This window comes from Cetorhinus maximus, chromosome 1 (genome assembly GCF_964194155.1).
Source record: "Cetorhinus maximus chromosome 1, sCetMax3.hap1.1, whole genome shotgun sequence".
NCBI lineage: Eukaryota > Metazoa > Chordata > Chondrichthyes > Lamniformes > Cetorhinidae > Cetorhinus > Cetorhinus maximus.
This window is the reverse complement of record NC_135879.1, coordinates 202,259,077-202,275,933: the sequence shown is the minus strand read 5'-3', so window position 1 is coordinate 202,275,933 and position 16,857 is coordinate 202,259,077. Positions and strand designations below refer to the sequence as shown.

General features: G+C 43.8%; 1 protein-coding gene across 1 annotated transcript in view; it reads right to left on the bottom strand.

Moving 5' to 3' along the window:
- cplx4a (complexin 4a) overlaps window positions 1-16,857 on the bottom strand; it is an 89,434-nt gene that overhangs the window by 12,713 nt on the left and 59,864 nt on the right. Inside the window, exon 2 of the mRNA XM_078551876.1 lies at window positions 4,495-4,582. Coding sequence (XP_078408002.1) covers window positions 4,495-4,582 — 88 coding nt within the window. The remainder of the gene's footprint in view (window positions 1-4,494; window positions 4,583-16,857) is intronic.

The following is a 16,857-nucleotide window of genomic DNA, read 5'->3' as shown; positions in this document are numbered from 1 at the left end:
TGCGCATGGAGTCGCCTCTCCCTCCTTTGCCTCCTCCATTGCATTAGGACTCTGACAAAGGCAGCATTGAACCCTGGATCCATATGTGCTTTTGCCTTTTCTCTGAAAGGAAACATTGAAGACATTCAAGGGGAAAGAAAGTGAAGCTCAGAAAATGACATGTTTGGAAACTATAAGGTCCATAGCTTTTCCTGAACTATTTGCATGGTGGCTGATGCCGCCTTGTCCCTGAGACACTAGCACACACATCGAGATGACCAAGATGGCATCACAGATGTATAACATCTTCAATCCTGCGTGGGATGCTAAAGTTCAATTGAGATGAGTGACCCAACCTAGCTCTGTGCTCCAATCTCTGATGTGGCATATTAATGAACAATCAGTTGCTCATGGTTCATGAGTGGATGCCCTTTGGCCTGTTAGGAGTGTCAATTCTGGTGAACATGTGACAGGCCTTCATTGATGGAATGCCATATATGATACAGCTGTACCTCATTCACTATTGCCTACATTGCCAAATTCTAAATTCCTGTGTGTTACTCTTGAGACGCAGCAGCTGTGATGTGAAGCCACTGAGTCCTGAGTAGCCCTTTAACAGTGCTAATGAAGCCATTGACTTTAAGTGGCTTTCATCGCAAGGAGGTCTTCCTCCTTTCTTTCTAAGCAGACTCCTGTGGCAACAAGAGGTTAGAGGGTGACCCCAAAAAGGTTCCCCTTCTGTTTGCCCTTCCCTTTCACTGCCTTTCTACAGCCTTCCCTCCCTATTCCCCACCTAGTGTTTGCCCTTCCCCTCACTGCCATTCTACAGCCTTCCTTCCCCATTCCCTACCATGTGTTTGCCCTTCTCCCTCACTGCCATTCCATAGCCTTCCCTCCCCTTTTCTTCCCTCGTGTTCATCAGCCCCACCTTCACCCCACAGCCCACTCCTGGTTGAAATGCTAGTTTCTGAAAGTGGAGGCCTGCATGAGTACCATGGCACAGTAGTGATCCTTGGGACAATGTAGGCAAAGAGCAGTAGCAGACCAGCCCTACAGCCCCAGCAGAGTGGTGTTCATTGCAACAAGACCGGCGCAGCGCTATGGCAGGTAGGCTATGTACGTTCCACTCACGCCAAAATTACCAATGAACTGAGGTCTGACTTGTGCACGCCACTCCTTTTCAAATGGATTTGAGGCTGACATAATTTCCCGCTAGCGTAACACAAAAGGTTGGGAGGCCTGACAAGATTCTGGTGAGTAGCTGTTTTAACGAGCATTCATGACATGTTAATGAATGCAAATGGCGTTCGCATCACTAGTCGGCAGGATAACCAGCCTGCCATAAACCCACCATCGGGAGAATTGCAACCTAGTGTTATGATGGTGGATGTGTGACTTTTTACCTGCAGCTGGATTCTCCGCTCCCACCCGCCACGAAACCCACCACGGGCAGGATGGGAAAATTCTAGATTTTTTGAGTACTTATAACTTTGCTTCAGTTGAACTAGAAATCATCAGTCTTTAACTTAACAATTATTATGGGTGACATCATAGAGTCATGGGGGGAGTTTTACGGCCCCCACAGGCGTTTTTGCAGGCGGGGAAGGTGCGTACAATAAAACGTGTGGCTAGCCACTGCTTTCCTGCCCCACCCCGACCTGTCAGTAGGTAAGGCATCAACCTTGTATAAAATATATGAATATATATAAATCAATAATTAAGTAATATAAATGCATAATTTACACCGACTCCCACAGCTACCTCGACACCCCGCTTCCTGTAAGGACTCCATCCCATTCTCTCAGTTCCTTCGCCTCCGTCGCATCTGTTCTGATGACGCTACCTTCAAAAACAGTTCCTCTGACATGTCCTCCTTCTTCTTTAACCGAGGTCGTTGACAGGGCCCTCAACCGTGTCTGGCCCATCTCCCGCGCATCCGCCCTCACGCCTTCTCCTCCCTCCCAGAAACATGATAGGGTCCCCCTTGTCCTCACTTATCACCCCACCAGCCTTCGCATTCAAAGGATCATCCTCCGCCATTTCCGCCAACTCCAGCATGATGCCACCACCAAACACATCTTCCCTTCACCCCCCCCGGCGGCATTCCGTAGGGATCATTCCCTCCAGGACACCCTGGTCCACTCCTCCGTCACCCCCTACTCCTCAACCCCCACCTATGGCACCTCCCCATGCCCACGCAGAAGATGCAACACCTGCCCCTTCACTTCCTCTCTCCTCACCGTCCAAGGGCCCAAACACTCCTTTCAAGTAAAGCAGCATTTCACTTGCATTTCCCCTAACTTAGTCCACTGCATTCGTTGCTCCCAATGCGGTCTCCTCTACATTGGAGAGACCAAACGCAAACTGGGTGACCGCTTTGCAGAACACCTGCGGTCTGTCCGCAAGAAAGACCCAAACCTCCCTGTCGCTTGCCATTTTAACACTCCACCCTGCTCTCTTGCTCACATGTCTGTCCTTGGCTTGCTGCATTGTTGCAGTGAAGCCCAACGCAAACTGGAGGAACAGCACCTCATCTTCCGACTAGGCACTTTACAGCCTTCCGGGCTGAATATTGAATTCAACAACTTTAGATCTTAAACTCCCTCCCCCCATCCCCACCCCATTTCTTCCCCCTCCCTTTTGTTTTTTTCAATAATTTATATAGATTTTTCTTTTCCCAGCTAGTTCCATTATTTTTAAATCTACAACTAATACCTTGTCAGTCTTTCCACCCCACCCCCACTAGAGCTGTACCTTGAGTGTCCTGCCATCCATTCTTAATTAGCACTTTTCTTAGATAATATCACCACCTTCAACACCTCTTTGATCCTTTTGTCTGTGACATCTTTTGATTATCTGCTCCTATCACTGCTTGCTTGTCCCTACAACCACCCCACCCTCAACTTCTCTCCCCCCACCCCCCACCTTAAACCAGCTTATATTTCACCTCTCTCCTAACTACACTTAGTTCTGTTGAAGGGTCATGTGGACTCGAAACGTCAACTCTTTTCTTCTCCACCGATGCTGCCAGACCTGCTGAGTTTTTCCAGGTAATTCTGTTCTTGTTTTGTATAATTAATGTAAGATCACATGACAACAGAGCGTGGAGACAGATTGTTCTATATAGAGCCTCATGCTGCACCTGTATTGTACATAATATGATGTTCAATAAGAGGTAGAGTTTACCAACAGCTTTGCCTCCAGCATTATCTGTAAGACCAGGCCCTCAACTACCACATCTAATACCCACAACAATAATAAGATTGTACACCTCTATTAAACCTCCCCTCAGTTTCCTTCACTTCTGATTGACTCTGAACATGGATTTTTCTCTCATTCTTGTGAATTCTGACTGGGAGGTAGAATCTCACTATACCCAGGGGACTTATCTCTCCTGAGTTCAAATGAATCAAATCATCTCAACTAGGTTTTATGTTATATCTATGATTTTTTTATATATAGAAAAAGACACTGGAAGAGAAAAATGCAGGGCTCTGGTGAAAGCGATTAATTGATAGCTCTTTCAAAGAGCCTGCACAGGTACAGTGGGCCAAATGGCCTCCAAATGTACAATTCTTTGCCAACAAATATTGTAATATCTGGGCTAACTTTCATTGTCCGAAGTACATTAGTTTGGACTTCCCAGCTGAATCTTAATCCACATCTTCCATCCTTATTAATTTCTGAATTTAACTCATTAAGAGCCAAGTTTAACTTAATAGCATTTCTAACATATAGCACACCAAAACGTCCTATGGGGGTATAGTCAGAAGTTATGAAATACACCTGGGAGATATGTTGGAATAAAAAGTATGAAAGCTGTGTGTCACTCGAGTAACAAGGCTACCAGCCATTCTGGGAGTGTGTAAGCACAGAACATTTAGACTCCTTATGGTAGCATTCATGTGGCAACATTACACAGGACCTAGGAACAATACTAGCATGACTATTTAGAAAATCGAGCAATTGGTAAAATGCAGTGCATTCGCCCTTTGAGGACCAAACAGCACCATGTTGTTTGGCCGATGGAGCTTCACCTCTTGGATGTTGTCTCACTCTGCAGTTTGTATCAATGCAAAGATGGAACTGCTTTATGTCATTCAAAACTACAGTGTAGTTTAATTGGCCTATAGAGTACTCTGATTTTATAGATCTCAGTTCCACTTATTTGATCTTAACACTTGAGAAGTTATATGGAGCAAATAGTTGTATTCCAAATCAAAAAGAACATCACCTGGCTGTTCATTTGTGCTGGAAATTTCCTCGCGGTTTCTCCTCATTAACTGCTGTGACACCAGCAGATGATCAGGAAAATCTCCAGAGAGCCACATTAATGGGGTTTCTGCTGATCCTCCAGCAAATGAAAATAACCAAGGAAATTCACAGCAATGGCATTTTTTGTAAGATTGACTGGTGCAACATCCTTCTCATCAAATATGTAAAGCAAGCTTAACACCATTCTATCATCATTCCTTAGCTTTTAACAACAAATATCTATAAAATATATTTTTTAACCTTTGGGAGCCTGTATTTCTCTCTTAAATGGACCCTGAGAGTTGCTCTTTCGGCTTTCTTCTGTACAAACATGCCATCTCGTTCCATCCTGAAATCAGAAAGAAGTATATACTTTCAAAAGCAGAACAAAAAAATGACCTAAAAGATAAATTGACTGCATCTGGAAAGAGCTGATCTTCATTCTAAGTTGTTTGTTGTATTTGGTTGTACAATTTTCAGGCACTGAAATCATTTTGTTAGGGGGAAGAAAGTAAATGGTAAGGGAGAATTCATTATAAGGGAATGAATTACTTAAGTTAGAATCTATAGGCAGGCCAGCGCAAATCAGTAAATCAACAATTAAACAGTTAAACCAGATGAACCTTATACACCCTCAGGGTTTGCAATCACCAGCAAGGTCCTGGGAGTTAGACTGGAGTCAGAGGATGGCAATAACACAGATTAAGTGTGCTTTTTAACAGATAGGGGGAGGACAGATGGTCCCAACTTAGATAGGAAGGCAGGTCTCTGCCTGGGTGAAGGTAGGGTCAGATGATGCATGTACCTTTGTACCAGAGACTTGTCTGTTTAATATAAACCTATGTATTGGCAAGATCGAAATCTGGAAACTGTTCTTGTACGTGACCAATAATGTATAAATATGGTCAACACTTGTAGTTTAGCAGAGTACTGTCTCGAGCTGCATTGAGATGGTGCCCTCCTTGCAATTGCTCGAATAAATGATCGTAACCTGTACCTGAATCTCCTGTGGTCCATTCGTCAAAGACACCACAACAATTTGGCGTAGTCGGCAGAATACTTGGATCGGATCCTCGGGATGGCTCTGCAAAGTGGGTGAGTATATTCATTTACCACCCGTAGTTAGTGCAGTAAGCCTACCCGAGAATGGTCCGGGCAAGTATCAAAGAATCAAAAGGAGGACTCAGGACAGGAGATAGGAGGTGCCAGGGGTAATAGGCGGAGCCGTGCAGGTGGGCTAGCGGGGCCAAAGCTGCGCAGGAAGGCCGGAACCATTACCCAGTTAAGAGGAGGGCGGAGCCGTGATGCCATGTTACGGTTTGAAATATAACCTTAGCCAAAGCCGCGCAGGAAGGCCAGACCCCAGTGAAACCGCACATACATACCTCAGATAATTAAGTTGTTAGGACTGTGCGAACGTACCGCGCAGAGATAGACGGAAAATAGGAATAGAATGCCGTCAGGGAAACAACATAGCGCTATGGAACTCGACCGGGGAACCGCAGACTCCGTTACGAGGTTCATATCGGAACAACAGTCAAAAATAATCACTAAAATGCAGAAGGAGGGGTGGAACCCACAGGGAACCCCTGGAGAACAAAAACAGTGGTGGTTAGAGCAAAAAAAAGATAAGGAAAAGAAAGGGATGATGGTTATTATCGCACTGTACCTACAGTTGTGCAGAAGGGTTAATACTAAATTCCAGTCGATTAGAGAGAGAGAAACAAAGTCAGACCCAGGACAGATCAGAACAGTGGCAGCAGCAGCCTGCAGTGACACTGATCAAGAGGGGGAAAGCTCCGAAGGAGAAACCTATGAAGTAGCTGAGGCAGTTCCACCCTCAATGAACCAACCGCCCCACTGTGCCCATTGAATCCCGTGGCCCCTATGGCAATAACCGTTAGGAAAAGTAAAGTCGGGAAAGGCGAATTGAAACCCAAAGAGAGAAAGGGGGCTGAGGAATAGGGGGAGGATGAAGAGATTGAGAGGGTTACAGAGAAAGTTAAGCACGTACCATTCAGCCCAGGGGAAAAACAGGTTTTGCTTAAAGAACTGCTGACACTTAAAACTTGGCATAGCAACCCAGATTTTTGGACCAAACTGCGGGAAATGCAAGATTTCCATGCAATGCATCCCCTTCATAATCACATACTGGTGAAGGCTAAATGCCCAGGGGATATCTGGGGAAGATTACCCCTGCAGTCTAGGGGTGGAGACTGGGCGAAACCTGGGGACGTCACAGATCGGGAGAAGGCGACAGCCCTGCACAGGGAGTTTGAGAGGGCAGTCAAGGAAGCCTTGGGGGAGGGGGAAACTAATTGGGGGTGTATGATGTCCCGTGCGGGATGACGAGATTTTCCTGAAAATGTGGAAGGATGATTGGGACCCGAAATTGTCTGTAACTTAAAAAAATGAATTGATCTAAGTTACAAGAGCTGCTTGTGCTAGAGAGAGAGAGAAAGAGAGAAAAGGGGCGTACCCCTAGGGGAGTTATAAGCACTGACAGGCAGTAGCAGGGGAAATGTGAGCTTTCATCAGTTTGATTGTCCCAGAAGGTGCAGCCTTCAAGATGCCTTTATTTCCCCCGCTGCTATTTGAAGTTTCGTTTAGAATATGAGAATTTTAAGGCATTAAGTTAAGGATAGAGGAATATAAGTACATACCTCTAAATATATGTTTGTTTGTGTGCAAGGAAGTATTTGTATGTGAACTTTAAAGTGTTTTCTTCCTTAATTGTCATTTGTGTATGTAGTTCAGCACTTTAGGGTTGAAAGCCCCATGTTAGGTTAAAGGAAAAGTATACTAAAACTTTCCAAAGTTTTGAGTATAAGGTTTGAGTTGAGATTTCTGGCAAAAAGGGTCGCAATTTGAAGGTATCATGAAGCTAGACAGGGTTAGATGAACCAATCTTTGTACCACCCCCTTTGCAGACTAGCATCACCAGCTTCCAAACTGATTGGGATTGATACATACGAGTTACATTAACTCATACGAGTTAGTATTCTAAAATTCTGAGGGGAAAAATTACCTGAAGTTCAAGGGATTCTAGGAAAACCAAAAGGAATAAACACATGGTCTAGGTGGTTCCAATGGAAAAATCTTTTGATGAGATGAATTAAATATGAAAGGAAATTTGCATTCCAACAGCACTGTAATTTGAATTTGGGACAATCTTGAGGTGTAAAGTGCAGTGTAGTTTAGAAGGTTACTTTTGAATCGCTAGGGTACTATCTAAGACAAAGAATGTGTCGATAAACATACGGGAATTATAACTTGGATACAAATCAATACACATAAGAAAGAGGTAGTTTTAATTTTGATAGTGTAAATTACAGTTCTTACAAAGTTTAAAATTTGAGGTTTGGTTCCTGATAATTCCTCAAAAGGGAATTTTCATTTTAAAAGGTTTGACAACAATTGGCACTAATTCAAATGCTGCAAGCTTTTGTATTTGTAAAGTCTGTTCCCAAAATATGAAGCTAAGCTCAAGACCTTGACAAAGTTTGGCAGAAATCCAATTTTTGGCCGAGTTAATGAATCTGGGATAATGCAAAAAAAAAGTCAGACATAATTTAGTGGGACAATAAGATGTTGTTTGAGAAGAAGATAAGGAAGCAAAGCATGCCAATGCTTGATTTCTGTTTTAAAACTGTTATGAGAATACTTTATTGGACTGTAAAGTCTCTCCAGACAACCTGAACAAGACATAGGAGCAGAAATTAGGCCAATCGGCCCATCGAGTCTGCTCCGCCATTCAATCATGGCTGATAAGTTTCTCAACCCCATTCTCCCACCTTCTCCCCGTAACCTTTGATCCCCTTACCAATCAAGAACCTATCTATCTCGGTCTTAAATACACTCAATGACCTGGCCTCCACAGCCTTCTGTGGCAATGGATTCCATAGATTCACCACTCTCTGGCTAAAGAAGTTTCTCCTCATCTCTGTTCTAAAAGGTCTTCCCTTTACTCTGAGGCTGTGCCCTAGGGTCCTAGTCTCTCCTACTAATGGAAACATCTTCCCCACGTCCACTTTATCCAGGCCTTTCAGTATTCTGTAAGTTTCAATCAGATCCCCCCTCATCCTTCTAAACTCCATCGAGTATAGACCCAGAGTCCTCAAACGTTCCTCATATGTTAAGCCTTTCATTCCTGGGATCATTCTCGTGAACCTCCTCTGGACCTTCTCCAGGGCCAGCACATCCTTCCTGAGATACGGGGCCCAAAATTGCTCACAATATTCTAAATGTGGTCTGACCAGAGCCTTATAAAGCCTCAGCAGCACAAACCTGCTTTTATATTCTAGTCCTCTCGAAATAAATGCCAACATTGCATTTGCCTTCCTAACTACCGACTCAACCAGCAAGTTAACCTTAAGAGAATCCTGGACTAGGACTCCCAAACCCTTTGCACTCCAGATTTCTGAATTCTCTCCCCATTTAGAAAATAGTCCATGCCTCTATTTTTCCTACCAAAGTGCATGACCTCACACTTCCCCACATTGTATTCCATCTGCCACTTCTTTGCCCATTCTCCTAACCTGTCCAAATCCTTCTGCAGCCTCCCCGCCTCTTCAATACTACCTGTCCCTCCACCTATCTTTGTATCATCTGCAAACTTAGCCAGGATGCCCTCAGTTCCTTCATCTAGATCATTAATGTATAAAGTGAAAAGTTGTGGTCCCAACACTGACCCCTGCGGAACTCCACTAGTCACCGGCCGCCATCCTGAGAAGGACCCCCTTATCCCCACTCTCTGCCTCCTGCCAGACAGCCAATCTTCTATCCATGCTAATACATTGCCTCTAACGCCATAGGCTCTTATCTTACTGAGCAGCCTCCTGTGTGGCACCTTGTCAAAGGCCTTCTGGAAGTCCAAGTAGATAACATCCATTGACTCTCCTTTGTCTAACCTACTCATTACCTCCTCAAAGAATTCTAACAGATTTGTCAGGCATGACCTCCCCTTGATGAAACCATGCTGACTTTGCCCGATTTTACCATGCACTTTCAAGTATTCTGAAATCTCCTCCTTAATAATGGACTCTCAAATCTTACAAACGACTGAGGTCAGGCTATACGGCCTGTAATTTCCCGTCTTTTGCCTCACTCCCTTCTTAAACAGGGGGGTTACATTAGTGATTTTCCAGTCCTCTGGGACCCTCCCTGACTCCAGTGATTCCTGAAAGATCACCACTAACGCCTCCACTATCTCTTCAGCTATCTCCTTCAGAACTCTGGGGTGTAATCCATCTGGCCCAGGTGATTTATCCACCTTCAGACCTTTCAGTTTTCCTAGCACCTTCTCCTTGGTAATGGCCACCATACTCACCTCTGCTCCCCGACTCTCTTGAACTTTGGGGATGTCACTCGTATCTTCCACTGTGAAGACTGACGCAAAGTACCTATTCAGTTCCTCCGCCATTTCTTTGTTCCCCACTATTACTTCTCTAGCGTCATTTTCCAGCGGCCCAATGTCCACTTTTGCGTCTCTCTTACCCTTTATATATCTAAAAAAAACTCTTGCAATCTTCTTTTATATTAATGGCTAGTTTACCCTCATATTTAATCTTCTCCCTCCTTATTTCTTTTTTAGTTGTCCTCTGTTGGTCTTTGTAGGCTTCCCAATCCCCTGGTTTCCCACTGCTCTTCGTAACTGTTGCATGTGTAAAATGGTATGAGGTAAGTAGGAGAAAGAGTTAGGGAAAGAGGACATAATGTACAAACTGTTTTAAGGGAAGTGAATTTGATAATCTGGCCATCGATTGAGACAGTGGAAATGCACAGGGGGAGATAGCAAGGATCTAGAGACAGAGATCCTTGTTGACACAGAATAGTTAATACGGCCTAAAGAGCAAGGAAATATTATAAACAATCAAGACAATAGAGAAACTGAAATCAAGAGAATCTTAGGATGATCTTGGTCAGGGAAAAAAACTTAGAGGTAAAACTATATGGAATCTGTAGTTCAGGAATTGAAATGTAAGGAGAAATAATACTTAACAATTTACCACAAGATGGATATAGGTAAAGGGAAAGCTGGAAAAAGGCTAAATAGATGTATTGTATTAATGTGCCTGCGAGCTACAAGCTAAAACCACAGGGCTAACACCTTGATGACAGGCAGAGTTAAGCGGCTCCCAGAGAGAACTGCCACTGGAATTGAAGATACTGAGGCATTAAAAAATAGGATAAGAAGGTGCATTGTAGAGTTATTTAAGGAATTGAGGTCTGACGTGGGACAGCAGCAGGAGCGAGTAAACTGGAAGGAGTGGGGGTGCCTACCCAGATGGATTCAGATCAGGGAACTCATTTCACAGGAAGAGTCATTAAAGAAATGTATAAATTTAAATATAAACAGAAATTCCACATTCTCTACCAGCCACAGAGCTCGGGGATGGTGGAAAAGATGAACTGAACTTTTAAAAAAAAAAACATCAATCACAAAAGCAATTCAAGAGACAGGGATCAGCCCAATATTCTAATGCGCCTTAGGGGCTACCCCAAGCAGGACCGCCGGGTTCACCCCATTTGAAATAATGACAAGGAGAGCAATGCAGTTACCGGAGCGAATCATAGTAGGAGTGGGAGATGTAGGACCACTAAAAGGAAGGATGCGAGACTATGTAAGGGAAATAAGCAAGCAATTGCATGAGTTAAGGAAGGAAGTCAGAGACTGACAGGTGGTTAAGGATATGGAAACAGGCAAGTCCAAAGAGCAACAATGGACCAAGTGGGGAATAAGGTGATGGTCAAGGTGAGCCTGGAGCAAACAGGCATGGACCATACGAGGTAATTATGACAGTTAATACATGCGCACTTGTAGATATGAGAATGGGAAGTAAATGGAAGCATTTTACCCCGTTAAAGATACATGACAATTGACCAAGCGGTAACCCGGAGAACAGGAGCCGATGTTATTGTCTCCACAGATCTATGATCCTGGTCGTGGGCGTATCAGTACTGGCAACAAGGTCGGGGATCATCACTGCTCATCCCGCACCGCAGGAGGAACTTTGGTACAGCACGGACAGTGCCGAATACGACACGCAATGGGGAATGATAAATGTAACGGTAGGAGAACAAGTGCTTTCGAATTGTAGTAAGGGTTTGCTTCAGATTGGGCGTGGGAGATCCGCCACTATCCAGCCACCTTCCACATCTACTTCCACAGTCCGAGTAGAGATAATTGAAGCCCCTCAAAGCACACTGACTGACCCATCTTGTCTGACTATGCATCCAGGACCGATGAATGGTTTGGTACTGATTAATCAGAAGTTTTGTATGATAATGTACACCACGAGCTGGTATCTGTAGTCTTGAACATATCTGGAATTGCCCCGCCCCAGTGGTGCTCAACCCATATTCGAGCACTATATACGGCTCGAATGGGCCAGCTGATGACTGAAACATCTCAGTTCAACAGCAAGATGTAACCAGGCTTGGGAGGGAACCATGTTAAGCGCAGCCTGATAAATGACGCTGCCACGTTATTCAACACAGGGACATCAATAGTTAATTCCATCGACCTAGCAACTAGATCAGAAGGTCCGTACCCTGAGCTTTAAGCTTAAGGAGATTTTAGGGCGGGGACAGGGGATCCAGGATACACAATTAGATACGTGACATGATTAATTCAAAGCCTGGCTACCGTGCTCGAAAGTCATGCAGGGACTATCGACAAATTGATTGAAATAGGGGAAAATATTTCAGACGAAGTGAGCAGAAATGATGTTTGCAGCACCTATGGATCTTGGGCACTGGAACAAGCCTGAGAGAATTTAAGACAGATTAATGAAGGGATAGTTCCTTTATGGGTAACTAATGAGCATTTATTTAATCTTTCACGACACAAGAATCATGACTTGACCGGTTGCCAGCTCAGAGGTTTAACACGCATATATAGACTGAATGTTGAATGTATAGTGAATAGTATATGCTAATAGGCATTGTATTAGTAATACCTGTCATACCTATGTCAACACCCGGCAGGACATTATATAAAGTAGAAAATATTTGGGTTATACGGAGGGGGATTACTATATTAGATATCATGATATTCCACCATACGCAGTAGACATAGAAGGAAATATAGTTAGCACCACATTAGAAGGGTGTAGCATAGAAGCCTCCGCAGTAGTATGTGCACATCCAATATATGAGACAGATGAAGCTAAGTGGATTTAAAGCAGCAGCAAACTGTACAATGGAAACTATATGGGCTGCAAAAGAACCGACCCATGTTGCATATACAGGGAATGGGAGATATTGTATCACCACTTGGCAGGAAAGAATCCAGTACGGAAGCAACTGGATATGCCCCATCCATAATCATTCAGTGTACCTACACCCACAGGTGCCAGAAAGGGTAGGGAAAGTGGAACTGGTTGAAATATACAAGAGAGGAACGACTACTATTCAGGTCAAGGAAAGCCTTAAGGATAAAAACAGAATTACCTGGAAAAAATCAGCAGGTCTGGCAGCATCAGCGGAGAAGAAAAGAGTTGACGTTTCGAGTCCTCATGACCCTTCATCAGAACCGTGTTGAAGGGTCATGAGGACTCGAAACGTCAACCCTTTTCTTCTCCGCTGATGCTGCCAGACCTGCTGAGTTTTTCCAGGTAATTCTGTTTTTGTTTTGGATTTCCAGCATCCGCAGTAGTTTTTTGTTTTTAAGCCTTAAGGATAACCCGACACAGTATCTGAACCAGTTCTCCTATGAAATTCCCCTATTACCAGAGCACCTAACCACGATTCAGAGACAGGCTCAGCAGGTATACACTGCAGCAACAGGTTAGAGCCTTAAAGACGGATATTGAATAAATGGATGCTTCTACCTGGTGGGAGGATTTGTGGAATTGGGGCTCGAATGTACAGATACACCCCTGGATTCGGATTATCTCCCATGCCCTAGGTATACTTCAATTAATATTGATTATATATCTAACATACTTGATTCATTGCACCCAGAAATCACAAAAAAGGTGGCGCTGGGAGAGTTTTAACAGGCGGAGAAGGAATTTCATAAGCCTGAGGTCTGAATTGAATGGCCAGATGATACAGATGGTCTGACGGTGCCCTTTACAACCCAAAGCTGGATACCTGGCCAGCATCAATGGGCGGCGGTGTGTAAAGGGACGGACAGTACCACTATAGTTGGCTACCTTGGGCTAGGCTAAGGGCTAAATGGGGGGACTGTTACGGGGAAGAAAGTAAATGAGAATTTATGGTAAGGGAGAATTCATTATAAGGTAATGAATTACTTAAATTAGAATCTATAGGCAGGCTAGCGCAAATCAGTAAATCAACAATTAAACATTTAAACCAGATGAACCTTATACACTCTCAAACTTTGTACTCCCTCAGGGTTTGCAATCACCAGCAAGGTCCTGGGAGTTAGACTGGAGTCAGAGGATAGCAATAACATAGATCAAGTGTGCTTTTCAACAGATAGGGGAAGGACAGATGGTCCCAGCTTAGATAGGAAGGCAGGTCTCTGCCTGGGTGAAGTTAGGGTCAGATGATGCATGTACCTTTGTACCAGAGACTTGTCTGTTTAATGTAAACCTATATGTTGGCAAGATTGAAATCTGGAAACTGTTCTTGTATGTGACCAATAATGTATAAATATGATGAACACTTGTAGTTTAGCAGAGTGCTGTCTCAAGCTACATTGAGATGGTGCCCTCCTTGCAATTGCTCGAATAAACCATCGTAACCTGTACCTGAGTCTCCTGTGGTCCATTCATCAAAGACACCACAACAATTTTAAAGGCTAAATAGTAACCACTACTATTTTCATGTTGGGTTATTTGTCATTGCACATCTTATTTCCCCCCTGTCTCTTTGCACAGTTCATTACCAGATTTGGGGCAGGATTTTACATACCGTGGGCATACACCCAACCTGATTGGGCGTAAAATAACGCGTGATGACATCAGGTGAGCCTCCCGAGGTCATCGCTTACTCGAGCGATATTTCGGTCAGCAGGTACACACGAGAGTCAGCAGCATGCCTGGCGCCAATTAAGAGGCCTATTAAGGCCCTTAATCAATTAATTAAAAGCAATTTTTCGCTACCTGTCCAACCTAATGGTTGGAGGGTGGGAAAATCAGCTAAGCAACCTTTGGATTTTTTAATGAAATCTCATCCACGGGTGGTATGAGGTTTCCAACAGTTTTTTTAAAAAGTAAATATTTCTAGACATTTTTGTTATGTCCCTGTTCATGTGACTGAGTCATATGTGGGGACATGTTTGTCTCATTTTTAAAATCTTTATTTCTGTTTCTACGCATCTTCAGCTCTCAGTGCACTGTAAAGAATCTATTTTTTTATTTTTCTTGGACTGTGACATTAAAAAATACCATGGCTGCAGTTGAAAGACATGTTTGCAGGAACATGATGAAGAATATCTACAATGTTGCTATCCTGGAACATAGGGTGCCAGAAGAGAAGAGGATGGTGCTGGAAAGGAGTTCTGGACTAGGGTAACTGCCTAACAACAGCATTTTAATTGGCTCCTGACCAGATGACCAGGGTTTTGTGTGGTAACAGTGCAGGCAGAGCAGTTCCTAGCCTACAAAGAGGGAAGACCCAAAACCTCTCTCTCCTGTGTTTGTAAGATTCTAGCAATTCTGCCATAATAGCTAGCAGGCTGTCCCTCACATTTCTGTAACCTGCTTTCTCTGAAAAGGGGAAAAATCACCAGTAGAGACATTGAAAAGCAAATTTTTCAACTAGTGAACCACAGACTGAAAGTGCTGGGAGACCACCTCGTGTCATCAACAACAAACTGCAAGGAATTTGGAAGACATCAATAAAAATCAACCCATCTAATCCTGTACTCCAGATTGTTGCTATTGAACTGTTTTACCTCACCATTAAAACCCATGTTTTGTGTGTGTGTATAGGAGCTCAATAAGGGGTAGAGTTTAAGTTATTGAATTAGAAGTTAGCAGTTCATTTTTTTTTTGTCACTAGTTAAAGACAATTTCATAGAGTCATAGAGATCTACAGCACAGAAAAAGGCCCTTTGGCCCATTGAGTCTGCGCTGGTCAAGCAAGTACCTAACTATTCTAGTCCCATTTTCCAGCACTAGGCCCATAGCTTTGTATGCCATGGCATCACAAGTGCACATCCAAATACTTCTTAAATGTTATGAGGGTTTCTGCCTCTACCACCCTTTCAGGCACTGAGTTCCAGATTCCCACAATCCTCTGTGTGAAAAAATCCTTCCTCACATCCCCTCTAAACCTCCTGCCCCTTACCTTAAATCTATGCCCCCTGGTTGTTGACCCCTCCACCAAGGGGAAAAGTTCCTTTCTGTCTACCCTATCTATGCCCCTCATAATTTTATACACTTCAATCATATCCCCCCTCAATCTCCTCTGCTCCAGGAAAAATAACCCCAGTCTATCCAATCTCTCCTCATAACTAAAACTCTCCAGCCCAGGTAACATCCTGGTAAATCTCCTCTGCACTCTCTCTAGTGCAATCACATCTTTCCTATAATGCAGATTCCAGACTGCACGCAATACTCAAGCTGTGGCCTAACCAGTGTTTTATACAGTTCCAGCATAACCTCTCTGCTCTTATATTCCATGCCTCGACTAATAAAGGCAAGTATCCCATATGCCTTCTTAACCACCTTATCTACCTGTCCCGCTACCTTAAGAGACTGGTGGACACGCACACCAAGGTCCCTCTGATCCTCAGTACTTCCCAGGGTCTTACCATTCATTGTGTATTCCCATGTCTTGTTTGTCCTGCCCAAGTGCATCACCTCGCACTTATCCAGATTAAATTCCATTTGCCACTGATCAGCCCATCTATATCTTCCTGTAATCTAAGGCTATCCTTCTCACTATTTACCACCCAATCAATTTTCGTGTCATCCGCGAACTTACTGATTAACCCTCCTACATTCAAGTCTAAATCATTTATATATACTACAAACAGCAAGGGACCCAACACCGATCCCTGTGGAACCTCACTGGGCACAGGCATCCAGTCACAAAAACACTCCTCAACCATCACCCTCTGCTTCCTGCCACTCAGTCAATTCTGGATCCAATTTGCCAAATTGCCTTGGATCCCATGGGCTCTTACTTTCATTATCAGTCTCTCATGTGGGACCTTATCAAAAGCCTTGCTGAAGTCCAAGTAGATGACGTCAAATGCATTGTCCTCATCTACACACCTGGTCACCTCTTCGAAAAATTCAATCAAATTGGTCAGACATGACCTCCCCTTAACAAAACCATGCTGACTGTCCTTGATTAATCCTTGCCCCCCCAAGTGTAGATTAATTCTGTCCCTCAGAATTGCTTCTAATAGTTTCCCCACCACTGAGGTTAGACTGACTGACCTGTTGTTCCCTGGTTTATCCCTTCCTCCCTTCTTGAGTAACGGTACCACATTGGCTGTCCTCCGTCCTCTAGCACCTCTCCTGTGGCCAGAGAGGTATTGAAATTATTGCCAGAGCCCCTGCTACCTCTTCCCTTGCCTCACTCAACAGTCTGGGATATATTTCATATGGGCCTGGAGATTTATCTACTTTTAAGCCTGCCAGACTACTTAGAACCTCCTCCCTTTCTATGCTAGTTTCTTTAATTAAATCACAGTCC